General features: G+C 39.4%; 1 protein-coding gene across 4 annotated transcripts in view; it reads left to right on the top strand.

The window, feature by feature from the left end:
- LOC121924095 (WD repeat containing planar cell polarity effector) overlaps positions 1 to 18,241 on the top strand; it is a 195,982-nt gene that overhangs the window by 132,244 nt on the left and 45,497 nt on the right. For all 4 annotated transcript variants that reach the window (XM_042455221.1, XM_042455203.1, XM_042455212.1 and 1 more), the window contains one exon: positions 13,413 to 13,515. In XM_042455221.1, coding sequence (XP_042311155.1) covers positions 13,413 to 13,515 — 103 coding nt within the window. The remainder of the gene's footprint in view (positions 1 to 13,412; positions 13,516 to 18,241) is intronic.

The following is an 18,241-nucleotide window of genomic DNA, read 5'->3' as shown; positions in this document are numbered from 1 at the left end:
CAGCAGTTATTGTTGTGTGCCTTCAATTCATTTCTGGCTTAGGGCGAAGGTGAACCTATCATGGGGTTTTCTTGGCAAAATTTCTTCAGAGGAGGTTTGCCATTGCCTTTCCGTGAGGCTAAGAGCATATAAGCAGTACTTGAGAGGAAAAGTACCACCAGCTGACATACAGTCACCCAATTCAAGTCTCTGTAACAGTTGTACAGAATGGGAACTAATCCATTTTCCTAGTCATTTTTTTTTCAGGGCATCCGAGTAGATGTAGTCACTCAGTAGAACTGAAAGCCTTAAGAGCAGTTAAGGAAAGAAATTAATATGACTGTGAATGTTGCCACGATGGCTCACATTTAGTAATCTGTCTTACATTTGCTGATCGAGCATAGAGTCCATTTTGTCTACTGAGAAATGGCCTGTTTTAAAGTTGTTGCTGTGTTTTGCCACAATGGCAGATAGAATTTCAAGATCTTGGCTGAGTGGCAGTACAGTCCTCAGCTGGTGATTCTCACTACCTGTTTTTGGAATTGGAGCCCTGCATGCTCTGTTCCTGATGAAAGAAACAGCAACTTTGGACTACTCCTTGCAACTCTGTTGTCTACAAGGCTCAATCAGTTATATGTTGTTTGCTTCCTTAGCTCTATTGAGCCTTTTGAATTGCCTCGCCCCATGTTGGAAAAATTGACTTACTTCTGGGCCCTGAATTTCACATGTGTCCACAGCTTTGAAATAGGTGTTCTAAGAGCTGGTCGACAAATTTTTCACTCCTTGACTCAGAATTGCTAATATTTAAGGATAAACAAGGAAGAACTTAAGATTTAGCAACTGCTTGCTAAGCTTTCTGAAGTATATAGCAATCTAAGCTGTCAGCTGCCTACATACCCTATGATTTCCATGTAGACACTGAAGTCCCCCAGAACTACTACCCTGGGCTTCTTGAATATCACCTCCAACAGCTCAGTCAGGGAAGGAGGGTAGGCCACCAATACAGCTGGACCTTGGTATCTGTGGGGCCTCAAGTCCCATTGTCCCTAATGGCAGCATGACATGCACATGCCTGCTAGTGTGACTACATGCTCAAACCACCATTAGGGACAATGGGGCTTGCTATTTGTGGATGCTTAAATCCACGGATGGTAAGCCTGCAGATAACAAGGCCCTGTTGTACGTTGCAAAATCTGTCTCTTGGCCCAACATTAGGTGACAACTTCCATAATCTATTCCAGAATGACTGGATCTCTTGGAGATGGAGATGGTATCCCTTATAGACTCTGAGGAGTTCCCTGATTAACAAGCTCTCTAACCTGAGCTGGTACTGCCATGTTGATGACCCCATCCAAATCAACTATTTAAGTCATTTAATATATGCCAGATTGCCTCTTCTCATCAGTGATCAAATCATGTGTGAAGATGGTCATTTTGTACCTACCTGGCATTCAGTGTCAAGCATGAGCAATGGGAGAAGGACCAAATTGAGCGGACAGTCAGCATCCAAGGCTTCCATCTTTGAATAAAGACTATAGATTCTATATCTGTGAGAGGCAACAAGAATTCTAAAAGTAGCCCTTTCTTTAACAGATTTTTTAAAAATGTTCTGGCATATAATTTAAATTTATGAAACCAGCATAAACTATTCATCACATTTCATATTTTAGATTTATCTGCCTGAAGCCAAATGTCAAAATAAGAAGAAAATATCAGTACTCTTACCTCCATCCTATACTATTTGCAACAGGAGCAAGATAAACCATTTCATAAGAGCTTCAATATGCAAACTCCATAGGAAGCTCTTTTCTTATAAGATCTTGCAGCACAATAGGGCAGTGAGGCCCAGTGGGTAAAGGCATTTGTGCATTCCCAGTCTCCCAGCACATTGTTTTCGATCTGCAGGCGATTTCATTTTTTTTAAAGAAAAACAATAGGGGGAAACCCTTTTGAGAGTCACGTATGCTCAACTCTTTTGCATAATGAAGACATTCTATTTAAATTAAGCTTTGACACTAGAAGCTAATATCATTTATCCTATTAAGCTACTTGCCCTGCTAGTTTGATCTTCATATTTAAATTATATGTTAAATTGTACAATTACATTCTTCTTTTATAGGTTATGAAAATTCCTTTCTAATTATACAAAAAGAAATTGCATGAACCTTTTAATGCTTTTCAATGTACAGCTCTAATCATCTAGCTTACTCTATCTAATTAGAAAGATGTGTCTGCTGTGATAAACTTTCCTAACTAAGCAGGCTTCAAAAGAACATATTGAAAATGCTGTACTTCTGAGGAAGTAATTATATATGTTGTATTTATTTATATGTAAATGTCCTTGCTCTCCTCTTTATACTTTCTAAAAATTCAGCTTTCTCCTTCTCTATTGCTATAGAAGTCTCTTCTTTCTACATTTAGAAGCTATAGATATGTGGAACTGATGGTAAAATCTTGTAGTGTTTATTCAGAAGTGAATCTTGTGCTGGCTAAATGGCCATAATAATAAAGTAGCTCTCCTGGAAGTGAATCTCATTGATTGAGTCCTACAGAAATAGTCATAGGGCTGGAGCCTAATTCTCCAAAATGCAAAGGACTTAGATTTGAAGTGTTGAGTGGTACAGTTTCAAAATTCTCAAGTACTTTACTAGTTATTGAAACAGCTGTATCTTATATGAGCAACATCTCTTTCAAACATGACTTCCCCCTCTATCTGCTGCTAAACCCTTCAGGCCATGCTCCTGCCATCTGTTTACTTTATTACAATAATAGCCTCTTCTTTTCTTTTTGTAATATCTTCCCACTGTGTACAACCTCACTCTTTAGTCTTGTTGGTGTCTCACTCAGCTTCAGGTTCCTGCCTCCAACTTCTAAAGCTTTCCTGGTTCTTTCTTTTCTTTCACCCTCCTCTTTCAGCATAAATTCCCTTGATGTTGCCATTTGGGCCTCTTTCTCCTTGCTATCTTTTACGAAGCTGTGTTCTGTACCTGGACTGTATATTCAAAAAGCCAGTGAGGATTCTTGCTTCATATTCTAGATGAAGTCAAGGACCAAATAGATCTAAAAAGGAGAAGATGGTCTCTCAGCCAAAGAAATACCAATCTGACAAAGCTTGGAATTGACTTCTGGTTCTGCAGCTCCGCCTCAAAGGCAGAAGCAAGCAGCTTATAGCAAAAAGTTACATTTTTTTAAAGTTTTTCTGATTTTGGATTTCCAGATTAAAGAAACCTGTATTTCTAATAACCATACTCTTAGAATTATAGAATCATAGAGTTGGAAGAGACCACAAGGGCCATACAGTCCAACCCCCTGCCATGCAGGAAATCCAAATCAAAGCATCCTCGACAGATGGCCATCCAGCCTCCGTTTGAAGACCTCCAAGGAGGGAGACTCCACTACACTCTGAGGGAGTGTGTTCCACTGTCGAACAGCCCTTACTGTCAGGAAGTTCCTCCTAATGTTGAGGTGGAATCTCTTTTCCTTTACTTTGCATCCATTGCTCTGGGTCCTAGTCTCTGGAGCAGCAGAAAACAAGCTGGCTCCCTCCTCAATATGACATCCCTTCAAATATTTAAACAGAGCTATTATATCACCCCTTAACTTTCTTTTCTCCAGGCTAAACATCCCCAGCTCCCTAAGTCGTTCCTCGTAGGGCATGGTTTCCAGATGTATTCAGTGTCACTTCTCATACAAGCAGCTGACTGAAAAAAATCGCTGCTGTACTAGTTATTGTATCTAGGTTGAGCATCCATTATGTAAAATGCTTGAGATGAGAAGTGTTCCAGATTTTGAATTTTATCAGAATTGAAATATTTGCATGTACAGAATGAGATATCTTGGAGATAGGACCCAAATCTAAACATGAAATTTATTTGTGTTTCATATACACCTTATACACATATCCTGAAGTAATGTTATACAATATTTTTAATATGTTTGTGTATGTAATAAAGTTTGAATACACTGAACCATCAGAAAGCAAAAGTGTCACTATTTCGGCCACCCATGAAAAAAGTTTTAAGCATTTCAGATGTCGGATATTTTGATAAGGATATGCAACCACCCCGTGTGTGTGTGTTTGTACCATGTTACTAAAAAGTTATACTAACCTCTTGATGTATTCATGCAGTTGAGGATTGTGTCCTTCAATATAATATTATAATAACAGTCATATAATTCTCTGAAAAATATCACGTTAGATATAAATAAGACAATGGCTATCAATTCCTTCTAAGTTCAAATACCACAGGAAAGGACATATCATGATAAATGCCACCTACTTTTATTGAGTAGCAACTAATCCTATGTACGACAGCAAGGATCAAGCAATATTAAAGTTGTTGGTTTAAATCCTTTTGTAGTGTGTTGCAGCTTTCAGCTGCTGACAATTCAAAAGGGCACCCACTCTACTTCTAGAGGGAGGGCAGACCCAAGGAACAGACACTTTAATAAAAGTGTCAAATCTTTAGTGTTGTAAAGTAACAGTAAAGAAGAAGAAAATTCTGAACAGTACGTGGAATTTTGCCCAGAAATATGTCATAAAGATAGTTGTACATCAGGTGCCTGTCAGATGCTGTGAAAATATTGAGATGATTTAAGTTGACAAAAACTGATTATTAAAAACAACAATATACAAATCAGAATATTAGGAGATTTCACTATTTTCCATGTTACCAATTGCTTGACATGCTATATTTTTTATTTGTGTTATTTCATATACAAAATTACACACATATTTTACAATAAATTACTCATTTCATAATATAATTTAGTAACATGCTCAAAAGTCTCCTTTTTCAAAGCGCTTTGTACATTTATGAAAACACTCGAACACATATTTAACTTTTAGAGGCAGAAAATCCTTAGTTAATATAAGCTATATAACTGCAAGGCAATTATTAGCAGTAGTGTCACTGGAGGAGTGCTGGCTGCACCAGGTGACACCCAGTTGGCCTCCTGCACTGGCGGGTGCTCCTTAGGGACTGTACGGGTGCTTTTCAGGCCTGCGTGGGCACCCATTCGCCCCAGGTGCCCGTGTGGGTGTGCTTTTGGCCTGCACGGCTGCTCACATGTGTCCCCCCACACACACACCCAGAAGTCCTGTTCCAGCAGTCCTGTCCCCAGAGGTCCCACCCCCCACACCAGGTGACACCCATTTCAGTATCACCACTGGTTATTAGTACTTCAATTTGTGTTTCAGAAAAGATAAATATTTATTTATTTATTTCAAAGTAGTTTTGTGACTTGCAAACATTATATAAAATTTTATTATTAGTGGTCTAAATCCATAATTAGATACTGTACATATGTAGCTGATGTGTGTCAACTAGAGTACACCCATTGATTCAGTAGGATTTAGCAGTTGTTTGTTGTTAACTGCCCTTTGACCCATGGCGACCCTGTGCATAAGACCCCCTATCCTCAACTGTTCTGCTTAGATCCTGCAAATTCAACCCCGTGACCGCTGTGATCAAGTCCAGCCATCTGGCATGTGGTTTTCCTCTCTTTTTTTTTCTACCTTCTACCTTCTACCTTTCCTAACATGGGTGTCTTTTCTAATGAGTCATCCTTTCTCATGATGTGGCCAAAGTATGACAGGGTCACTTTCATCCTCTTAGTTCCAGGGAGAGTTCAGGCTTGATCTCTTCTAGGACCCATTTGTTTGTCTTTTTCACCATCCGTGATATCCTCAACACTCTTCTCCAGCACCACATCTCAGACGAATTGATTTTCTTCCTATCCGCTTTCTTCACTGTCCAGTTTTCACTTCCGTACATAGTGATGAAGAATAAAATGGCTTGGATAATTCTAACTTTAGTGTTCAATTGTATATCTTTACACTTTAGGATTTTGTGTAGTTCTTTCAGCTGCTCTTCCCATTCCTAGTCATCTTCTTTGGATTTGTTGGATTTATGTGAACTTTTTTCTGTAATGCTGTGCAGCTTAAATGGAATCGAACTCCTTCTGAGAGATGAGAACAGCAGTTTGGGGAGTGCTCTTAGATATTGCGCCTAGAAACCATATGGCTACCATAGTTGGAAATGCCTTTGCTGAGCTTTGATTGGTATGCCAACTGTGAATCTATTTAGGGAAAACATCTTTAGCCACAGATTACTAATTAGATTTGCCCTGTTGCAGAATGTGATGGCCAGGCTGTTGACTGATAAGTCTTTAAAGACCACATATCACCAGTCTTTTACCAACTGTACTAGCTTCCATTTTTCTTCCATGTTCAAATCAAGATGCTCTTTTTATTTATAAATATCTGGGAGGGGAAGCAGAGTATCTGAAAGTGTGTTGTCATGTCAGTGAAGGCTTTGTTATCCCACCAAATAGACAAGATGTAGGCTACACAAGACAGGGCTTTTTCTTTACAGTACTTTAATTATGGAGCTCCCTCCCAAGGGAAGTCAGTTTGTCTCCATCCTTACTGAGCTGCTGGCAGGCACCAATGCTGTCCTGCACAGCCTTTGGTTTTTAATACCAGTTTTGGAGTTGGCTTTTCAGTTGTATTGCATTTTAAAACTGTTTACAGAGTCATTTAATTTTATGTTTCAGATTTTTTTTCTCCTCAATGGGAAGCTCTGGCAGGCTGAGAAGTTATTTAATTCACACTGTGAATTAATTAATTAATCAAAGCACCCAATAATTGTTTCAGTGCATCTATGCTAGTTGTAGTAACAAGTGAATATAGGCATATTTATATACTATATTTATACTACAGTTTTCTCTTATTCTTAACGAAAGTATCATTCAAAAATACTAATAAATCAAGTCATAGTACGTTAAGCTTCTGCATTAATTCCTGAGTGAATATTGTATTGTAACTTTTATACTGTAGCTTGTGTAGCTTTGAAAGTCATTTACAGTCAGCCCGCAATATCTGTGGGGGATTTGCAAATACGGAGGGCTGACTGTACTGATATGGGAACAGATGACTAATGTTTCCATCCTTAGTATTTTATTGTAGAATCACTGTGTAGTGGCATTTCTTGCTATGTGCCTTCCAGTCATTTCTGACTTACGTCAACCCTAAGGCAAACCTATCACAGGGTTTTCTTGGGCTAAAAGTAGGTGACTCACCCAATGTCATCCAGTGAGTTTCCATGGCCAAGCGAGAAATTGAACTCTGATCTCTAGAGTCTTTGGAGATTACCACATGAGGGTGCTTTTGCACTGTAATCGTGCAGTTTCTTTAGTGGGATTACAATGAAAGCAACAACATTATTAATGCATTTATTTCTACATTACCTTTCAATAGCACAACGGTCCTTAAATGTTTCTGGTCTCTGTTTTTCGTACAACACACATGACCCCAGCCTCCACTCCCTTTGATCCTGCTTTGCACTTGCATCAACCTTGGGGTTGACATTTGGGAACCTTCAGCCTGGCAAAAGGCCACTTGGACAGCAACAAGAGCTAGAGCAGCATCCTCCTATTGGGTATGCATACCAGGGCTCACTGGCATTGATACTGCTTCCCGCAGCATCCTGATTTTATTCAACTTCTATAATCAGGACAGGAGAGGCCTACACATTCTCATTTTATAATTTTTACCATAAAAACATGTTATGCTTTTCTACAACGAAATGCTATTTATTCCCAGATAGATTTGTTTACTGTCAGAGCAGCAGAAAGAAACTCCATTTTATTTCTTTAGTCGTGATGGTATCATGATTGAAATGAGTTTAAAATGTGAACTTTCAGATAATCAGAGTCTTTATCAGACTTGACAAGATGTGAACTATCTAGTTAGTTGATTTACTGTAACATATCAAGAATGTAGAGGTGTTTGTATAGAATAGAACCATGGGAAGATAAATGCTTACTTGTATGCTTCACAGCTGAAGAAATACATATTGCCATCTAATGGCATGGCCCTATGGAACCACTGAGTTCAGATTTTAAAATTACGTAGCTGCACCCTGACTTAAACTAACAGTACTGTATAAACCTTTATCCTTTTAAGAACTTGCTCAGGGCTCCTTTCTGACAATCTTATTACACTATGGACAGAGGAAGTACAATATTTATGGCAAATTCTTATTACTTTGCCCCAAGGCATACATTCTTCTAAAACCACACCTGGTTTAATCTCACACGGAGTACTAGGCCTATACAGACTGCTAGAATTCTGAACTGTATGTGTTCATGTTCCACTTTTTTCCTTATGCCGCCTAAGGTTGTTTCTGGGCCCTAATCCTGTATGTGGTTTTAGGTTTTACCATTTAAGGATAATATTTATATAATAATTCTTGAAAGAAGACAGGTGCTTACTGCTATGTCCCTTTATCTTTACCCTTACATTACTGATTTATTACTTCCTAGAAGAATAAAAACAAGTTTTACAAGTTTATTTACAAGTTATGACTGCATACACTTGAGTAAGGATTAGTTAGTATAATTAATAGTGAAAACACTGCAGAATACCTATAAATCTTTTTGTGAACACTTGCTCTGTTTGCAACATCAATTGTGACATTTTGAAATATAGTAAAAATGTTTGGACCGCTTGTCTTACAAATGCTGTGTTGGTAGCAATTAAAATAGATCAGGGATTTTTCTTGGCAAATACAATTTAAAAAAGCTGCAGCAAACAAATTAAATATAGATGATTAAAAAATGGCTGTAATTTCATCTAGAAACAGGGGCAGAAGCGATTCCAAAGAGTAACGCTAGAGAAGTTCAAATGTTGGGCCACAAAAGATAGAGGTTCAGTTAGCACACGGATGGGCAACTACCAGGGGCTGAGGAATTGCAATGGATTCTTGAAAGAACACATACCTCTGTGACATAAAACTCAGGACAAACACACATAGACCGGAGAGGACAATTTTACTACATTTTGGGAGGCAGTTGGATTTCTTTTAAAAGCCCAGGGAGAACTTTGACAAGAAAATTGAGTTTTATTTTATTTTGCTCATAGATAAAAGCGTCCTTTGGCTTAAAGCAGCTGAGAAGTTCCAAACTCTGGAAGAATTGCCCTGCATGTGCCCTAGGAGTGGGTGGAAGTGATCAGTTCACAGGGCTACACATTCCCTATTCTTACATCAGCATGATAAATAAATGGACACCACATATTCATATATTTGCCCTTTTTAGTGCCTTTACTCACTTTTAGTTTTCATGTGAGCTTCTGAGAGAGAGGGCAGTGGACCCCCTCTTTCCAATCAGCTTGCTAATGTCAGCCCTGTGTTTTCACATGGTGAAACTCATCTTGATGGTCCACAGCCAGTGATAAAGCTACAAAGTATTTATAGGAAATATTTTCATTTTTGCCAGTAAATACAGAAAGCAGCAAGAGCACTTTACAGTATCCTATGTGCTGCCCCATTATGACTAAATATTATGAGGGCAAATATGTATACACTTTGAAGATACAGAAAGGTAAACATTTCTATGGCCTGTTACAGACTGCCAAAATAAAGCTGCTTCGAGTCTCTTTCGACGTATGCTATTTAAATGATGCATGCATCCTAAGAATCCAGAAGCTGCACCAAAGCTGCACTCCAGTGCTTAGGAATGGCGTGTGGCTTTGGTGCGACCTCCGGACTCTTAGGACCCATGCATCATTTAAATAGCATACCTCCAAAGAGACCCGAAGCAGCTTTATTTTGGCAGTCTGTAACAGGCCCAAAATTTCATAGAAAGAACTGGAACTTCGGAATAAGAATGCACAAAAACAAAGAAATAATTCAGTGTCTCATACAACTTATACATATTGCATTGTCTTATATACAGCTGTTGTTGTTTTTAAAACGATTCAGTGGGTTGGAGTCATGGTTTTTAGTCCACTGGCAAGTGCTGTTCAGACCAATATGCCCCTCCCCAACTGGTGGAAGAAGAGGATATCATTTTTACCAATTCACTCCTTCTTGTGTAGCCCTCAGTGTCATTACCCCACTGTTCTGAAGAGTCCCCAGAGAAGAGTTTAGGGAGAGGTAAGTTGTGTAAACACTACTGCCTGCCCTATGAATAGAAGGAACTGAAAGAGAATGTATGCTGGATTCAAATCAATTCCTAAACTGAAACATCAGAAACAAGCCTGATTCTGTGCCCTAAGATGACAGAGCACATGCTTCTTTCTAAGAAAGATGTCCCATGCTTTTTCCCCATCTTACAAAGTTTACATGTAAAAGCCCTCAGTTCTGATTAATACTTGCATGGGAGACCACCAACAGATACCAGGTGCTGTAGGCTACATTTCAGAAGAAGGAAGTGGCAAACCCACCTCTAAATTCCTTGTATAAGAAAACCCTAAGAGATTCGTGAAATCACCATAAATTAACAGGTGACTTGAAGGCACAGAGAGAGAGAATTTCAATCCAAACAGAAAGCAAGATCCAAAAGCACACATGCTAACACAATTTAAAGGGTAGTGACTTCCATTCAGAGAGACAATCTAATATTTCTCCCTTTAGACACTGCTTTCCTTGCTTAGACACACATTTTAATCAAAATCTGGATGATTTTATCTGCAGAGAAACCAGAAATTTTCTCACAGCAGGAGGGACTTGCATCAGCAGCCAAGTGGAGACAGTCTGGATTAACCAGACTACCTACCACCTGGAACAAATCCACTGATTGAGGCTTCACAGATAACACATTGGAAGCAAAAGGAATATTTCCTTGTCCTTTTCTTCTTTTACCATGCACACATAGTAATGACCTAAAATATAATTCAGATAACTTGACTTAGTAGAACAGAATAAATAGATTTCTCTCTTTCTAACCTCTGTTGTCATTTGTCTTCAGGTCACAGGTAAAATGGAAATTCAAGGAGTAAGCCACTTGATATTTAAAGACATAAGGCCAAGGCCAACATAAAAGAAACACACATTCTCATCTAACATAGCAGCACCATTTGGATTTAGGACATGTCTGCGCATATGAAAATGTCCATATTCTTTTCAGCAGTAAAATACGTATTGTTTGTACTTCCTTCATCAAGGAAAACAAATCTTTCTCCTCACTCTTTTGTTCTGAAATGGAGAAAAGAAATGGGAATAGTTTTTTCTGTACAGTCGCCCCTCATTTCTCACAGACTTGAGAACTGCATTCTTGATTATTCATGGAACGTGTCTTTATTCTTAAACGTGTCTTTTCCAGGCTAAACAATACCCAGCTCCCTAAGTCTTTCCACATAAGGCATGGTTTCCAGGCTCTTTGTCATTTTAGTCGCTCTCCTTAGGACACGCTCATTTCTCAATATCCTTTTTGAATTGTGGTGCCCAGAACTGGACACAGTATTCCAGGTGGGGCCTGACCAAAGCAGAATAGAGTGGCACAATTACTTCCCTTGATCTAGACACTATACTTCTATTGATGCAGCCTAAAATAGCATTGGCCTTTTTAGCTGCTACATCACACTGTTGACTCATGTTCAATCTACTTGGACTCCTAGATCTCTTTCACATGTAGGTGTCCCCCATCCTATATCTATGCATTTAATTTTTCCACCCTAAGTGCAGTATCTTACATTTCTCTCTGTTGAAGTTCATTTTGTTAGTTTTGGCCCAGTTTTCTAATCTATTAAGTTCACTTTGAATTTGGATCCTGTCCTCTGGAGTATTAGCTACTTTTCCTAATTTGGTGTCATCAGCAAATTTGATAAGTATGCTCTCAATTCTGTCATCCAAGTCATTGATAAAGATGTTGAATAACACTGGGCCCAGGACAGAGCCCTGTGGGACCCCACTGGTCACTTCTCTCCAGGATGAAATGGAGCCATTGTTGAGCACCCTTTGGGTTCGGCCAGTCAACCAGTTACAAATCCACCTAACAGTTGTCTAGCCCACATTTTACTAGCTTGTTGGGACCTTCTTTTATTCCCTTTCTGAAGATGGGGACAATGTTTGGCCTCCTCCAGTCTGCTGGGATTACTCCTGTTTTCCAGGAGTAGATTCATGACTACTGCATTCAGAATTAGACATCATTATATCTTAATGTATAGAAGAGACACAGCATTAAAAGACTTCACTTATAATACACAAATTAGGTTTAACACAAAGAAATACATTGTTTAATAGGATGTTGTGTTGTTGTTGTATGCCTTCGAGTCATTTCCAACCTATGGCGACCCTAAGACCCATAGGGTTTTCTTGGCAAGATTTGTTCAGATGAGGTTTGAAATTACCACCCTCTGAGGCCAAGAAAGTGGGACTTTCCATAGCTGAGCTGGGATCTGAACCCTGGTCTAGTCTAATGCTCAAACCACTACACCATGCTGGCCTTTTTTGACTTGATAAATAAACTTTTTTAAAAATTATTTCCTGGAGTACCCACATCGCCAGAAGGAGAAGGGGCTTGTCAGCAAGAATGTCCCTCCAATGCGGCTTGAACTGAGAACAGACAGATCTTGACAAAATGCTGATTTGGGACTACATTGTTGTAACTTTTTTTCCATTCTTTATTATTTTTAACACCTTTGCTTGATGAAGATGTCAGTGGAGCATGTGCCTTTTGGTTTGTCCAATAAAAGTATCACTATTTTATGGGTTTGAGGGGCGAAGCACACTGGGAACTTGGAGTGGCCTCTGACTGTTCCAGCTGCGGTCGGCCCAGGACCATAGGACACAGTCTTCAATGGGCCACTGTGGTCTTCAATGGATCACCAACAAGGAGTGGCTTTTCATTGCTCCCTTTCTGGCTGGTTTCAGACAGCCTTAGGTGATCATGGAGCAGCTTCCAGCCAATTCGGGAATGTGTGTTGTCTGCACACCATGCCCCCAAAGTGGCCAGTAGCCACACTTTTTGGCCCGTCTGTTTCAGACCATGGATATTATTGTACTTTGCTACATGGTCAACATGGCTTTCCTAGACAGAGAGTCTGCAAGGAAAACGTGAGATTGTTAAAACTAAAAAGGAGTAAGATGTTGGGGAAACATCTCTTCCAAAGATCTTAAAGTTAAACTCATATAGAAAGGATATTTAAAAAAACTTATAATCATACACAGAGTTTGGAAGTGCTTGAAAAAGGAATACTGTATATCATACTGCTGATAATATGTATCCAATGCTATATTACATTCAGTCACTTCACAGTTTGGGTTCAACCATATACTTAACTATGTTACCTCTCTGCCTCTCCCACTTTTAATTGAAGATCGGTTAAGATTTCAATTTGCTTACCCATACAAAAACAAAAGCCAAAGCATCTATTAAAGATTTGGCTATAAATGCAGGGTTGAGAGCTCTTTTCTTTCGGTTAATAATTAACACTTTATTCATTATTATATGTCAGAACAGAAGTACGAAGAGGATAATAAACCTGCATTTCAAAAGAGCAACACTGAGGAAATTATAAATATAGTCTCATCACTTCCATCTGTGTTTCTAAGCAATAAAGAAGCCCTTTTTCCTTTCAAATTCTCCTTTGTTACTTGCCCAAGATTCATTTTAGATTAATCTTTTATTTTGCTTTTTTTCTAAAGGACATCCATTACTTTGCACTAGATAAGGGTGAATTGGCACTAGCTGAAGTGGCAAAGAAAAAAGCTAACGACATTGACACAGAATCAATAACTACTGCAGCTGGTAAGAATTAATGGTGTTTTTAAAAATGGCTTTTTTGTTTTAATCAATACTTGTTCTTGTATCACTGTCATGTTATGCTTGTAGCAGAGTTGTTGGTTAATTGGAATTGTTTTGGGGGTGGGAGGACAATGACGGCATCTTTGCTTAAGAGGGAAATTTACCCATTCAAAAACAGCTTTTAGATACAAAAGTTGAGAATGGTGGAATTGTAGATACCCCAAAGTAAGCTGGAATACTTTACAAGTCAAGAAGGGTGGGGGGGTTAATGATAATTATTTATATGTTGCAGAACGACTGATAAGACATAGGATCCAGGAACCCATACTGATATATATATATTCCTTTAGGGTCACATTTGAGGCTTTCACAGAGCCTCCTTTAGTAAGCCCATTAAATTCAGTAAGGACTAATTTTCAAATCATGTGGTCCGAAATTATTTGTATTGCATCATCGACTTGTGAAAAATATGTGGACCGGATTTGCAAATCCCTAGAGTTTGGGGGGTCTTAAAAATGATTAGGGTTTTGTGTTCTGAACATTTCCTGGTATTTGAAGGGTATTCAAATGTATATATTGTGCTTGAATATCCCTGTTGTTGTTGTTAGCTGCCCTTGAGTTGACTTTGGGGCCATTCAGATTACCTTTTACCCGGATCAGGAACCGAATTATGCACGTGAAGTTGATATTCGCCCCAAATTTCCCACAAGCGAATCCGAGGCTTCCACACCCGTTTCGGGGCAAATGCCCCTTGGCGCGGGTCGTTTGGAATCGGGGTAAAAGCTGTATCTTTTGGAAAAAACGGGTTCGGCGAATATGAACTTGCCCCAATCATGATTGGGGCAAGTTCAGAGGAGGGATTTAGGTCAGAGGGAGGGCAGAGGGCAGAACTGGAGAAAGGGTGCCAAGAGTGATGGAGGGGGGGGAGGAGGATGAAGGAGCCAGGGGGGAAGAAGGGGGCCATGGAGGGCAATCGGGGTAACAGAACAGGAGCAGGAGGAGAAGGAAGAAGCCAAAGGGTGCCAAGAGAATCGGTGACAGAGGAGGAGCAGGAGGAGGAGAAGGAGGATGAAGGAGCTAGAGGTGGGGAAGAAGGGGGCCATGGAGGGCAATCTGGGTAACGGAGCAGGAGGAGGAAAAGGAAGGAGCAGGACGAAGGGTCAGTTCAGGGCAGGTCAGAGGGAGGGCACAGGATGAAGCAAGCCTCCTTCTTGCACCAGGCAGCTTTCTCTCTCTTTTTATTTTTTTAAAATTATTTTTGACAGACTATGCACATTTTTTGCTACAGGTAGATAGATATATAGATAGAATGTGCCTGCCTGCCTGTTCACTTTCCCTTTCATTTCCTTGCTTCCAGCAACAAGGCACTTTGCTGGAGGCTTTTTTTCTTTGCGAATGCTGCAATGCGAATGTTACAAACGTTTCTCTTTCCAATTTGGTAAAATAATATAGAATGCTTTTGCTACTTTCTCTATGGAATTCAGGGGTAGCTGAAGGAAAGCAAAGGATGCATGGCATCCTTTTCTGGCATTCCGAGGTGAGGAATTTATTATTATTATTATTATTATTATTATTACATGTGTATGAGGCACTCTGGGGTGGCAAGGAGGGAGGATGCAGGATGCAGAGATGGCATTAGATGGCATTTTGGGGTTGAAAACAGGGCCAAGGGAAGATCCATAACCTGCAGTGACCCAAATACCCACAACACACACACATACACACAAAGAGGAGGTTTTTAAATTTGACAAAATATGCGCATACTGGCACCTGTTTTTTTTAAAGGAGGGGGGAAAGGGGGAATTCACCCATCTGGTGGCCCAATTGCTGTAGGAAACGTCACCTTGACGAAAGCGGAAGAGAATTTGATTGACAGCAAAGGAGCCTTTTTTAAATCCAGGTCGGCAAATGAGAACTCTCCCCGGAGCTGCATGGCATTCAGGATTAAATTACTCTGAGGTAAATAGTGGGCACTTGCCTCCGGAGAGATTCGGGGGGAGGAGTTCCATCCAGCGCAAATAGCTCAGAATGAATGGGGCCTTTGACTCATGACGACACTTTGGAGGCGATATCTCCAAGATTCCTTGTCCTCAACTGCCCTGCTCAGGGCTCTTCCTGTCTTCTCTTGATGTGGCCAAAGTACAACAGCCTCAATTTGGTCATCCTGGTGTCCAGGGAAAATTGGATCTGTTCTAGGATCCATTTGTTTGTCTTCTAGGCTGTCCACTGTATCTTCAGCACTCTTCTGCTGTACTACATCTCAAAGGAGTTGATTTTCCCTCTATCAGCTTTTTTCAGCTATCAGCTTTCTTGGGATGGGGAATACAATGGCTTGGATTATCCTCATTTTAATGTTCAGAGTTATATCTTTGCAATTTAGGATCTTGTCTATGTCCTTCCCGTACCTAGTCTCCTTCTTATTTCTTGACTACAGTCTCTATTCTGGTCTATGTTTCATCCAAGTTATGGGCACTGTGATTATTTCAATTTTCTCATTGTCTAAGATGAATTTCTGTAGCTTTTCCATGGTCTTTATTTTTGTTTTCTTAATATTCAGCATTAAGCTTACCTTGGCACTTGCCTCTTTGACCTTCTTCAGTAATTCTTCCATGTCTTTGCTGGTTTCTGCTAGTAGTATTGTATTGTCTGCTTATCTTAGATTGTTAATGTTCCTTCCCCCAATTTTTACTCCTCCTGCCACTGACTTTAAGCCTACTGTGTGAACAATTATTTTCGGCATACAAGTTGAATCCCTAGCAGTCAATGTTACATAAAATAGGAAGTAACTCAGACGAAAACACATTTTGCTCTCTTTTCCAACTTTGCTTTTGTATCCTTGTGTCATCACTACATAGGGCAGAAAAAAGAGGATAGAAAGTGCTGTATTATCAGTCTGAGTTTATGTTACTTTACTCATTGCAAAATAGTTAAGAATAAAGCTGCAAATGAGACCCATATTATATAATTGTGGCTAACTATTGTTATCACTTGTTTTGTAAACTATGCAAATATATGACATCAGATTATGTGTCAGTGTACTTTTTGTTTGCATATTAATATACAAAAGCAAACACAATAAGACTTATCAGTCTCCTTGATCTCATAAACTGTATATTTTTTTCGGAGCTACTTCAGACCCCAACACTGAGGCATGCTTCTTGATTGTAGCAAATCCTTTCCATCTTATGTCAGTGAAATCTAACAGTTTTATCTCTTTCCTAGCCAACTCCTATACAGAAATTTTTCATCCAGTATACTACCCATAACCAATAATAAAGACTATTATTATTGTTTACTGTGTACATGCTTTTACTGTCTTGTAAATGCACATACACATTGAAAAAACTTGATTGAGATGTTGATGGCATCTCAGTGCTTGCTGGATGAAGGGAATGCTGTGGATATACTGTACAGTATCTTGATTTCAGTAAGGCCTTCAGCAAGGTCCCCCATGGTATTCTTGCAAATAATCTAGTAAAATGTGAGCTAGACTATGCTACTGATAGATGATTTTGTAATTGACTGACACATTGAACCCAAGGGCACTCACCAATGGCTCCTCTTCATCCTGGAGAGAAGTGACTAGCTGGGTGCCACAGGGCTCTGTCCTGGACCCAGTCCTATTCAACATCTTTATAAATTATATCATATTAAATTATATTCCCAGTCCTGGGAAAAGAGTGGGCTATAAATAAATAAATAAATTACTTGGATGATAAAATAGAGGGCATGCTTATCAAATTTGCAGATGACACTAAATTTGGAGGAGCTAATACTCCAGAGGACAGGATCCAAATTCAAAATATTCTTAATAGATTAGAAAACTAACAGAATGAACTTCAACAGGGAGAAATGTAAGGTACTGCACTTAGGGCAAAAAATTAAATGCATAGATATAGGATGGAGGAACACCTGGCTTAACAACAGTACATGTGAAAGAGATCTAGGAGTCCTAGCAGAGCACAAGTTGAACATAAGTCAACAGTGTGATGCAGCAGGCCAGTGCGATTCTAGGCTGAATCAATAGAAGTATAGTGTCTACATAAGGGAAGTGATAATGCAACTCTATTCTGCTGTGTTCAGGACTCACCTGGAATATTGTGTCCAGTCTGGGCACCACAATTAAAAAAGGATGTCGACAAGCTGGAGCATGTCCAGAGGAAGGCCACCAAAATAGTGAAATGTCTGGAAGACATGCCCTATCAGAAGCAGCTTAGGGAGCTGGGTATATTTAGCCTGGAGAAGAGAAGATTAAATGGTGACATTATTATACTTTATTTTATACTTTATTTATATAGCACTGTAGATGATAGCCATTTTGAAATATTTGAAAGGGTGTTACATTGAAGAAGGATCAAGCTTGTTTCCTGTTACTCTAGAGACTGAGACATGGAGCAATCAATTCAAACTACAGGAAAAGAGATTCCACCTACACTTTAAGAATCTCTTTTAGAAACTTTAGAAAACTGCCTTGGACTATGGTGGAATCTCCTTACTTGGCAGTTTTTAAGCAAAGGCTGGATGACTACCTGTTGGGAGCAGGTTGTGTGGCAGGGGGTTGAACTTAAGGGCCCTTGTTGTCCTTTCCATCTCTATAATTCTATGATTCTGTGAAATGTCAACTTACAATATTGCAGAGGTCATTATTTTTCAGACTAAACATTCTAGTTTTAGCTCCTTAAAGGGACACCATTTACAAATATATGTTCTCATTAAATGAGAAAGAAAG

The sequence above is a fragment of the Sceloporus undulatus genome, chromosome 1 (assembly GCF_019175285.1).
Source record: "Sceloporus undulatus isolate JIND9_A2432 ecotype Alabama chromosome 1, SceUnd_v1.1, whole genome shotgun sequence".
NCBI classification, from domain to species: Eukaryota; Metazoa; Chordata; class Lepidosauria; order Squamata; family Phrynosomatidae; genus Sceloporus; species Sceloporus undulatus.
The sequence above is the reverse complement of the archived record's forward strand: the minus strand, read 5'-3'. Positions and strand labels throughout refer to the sequence as shown.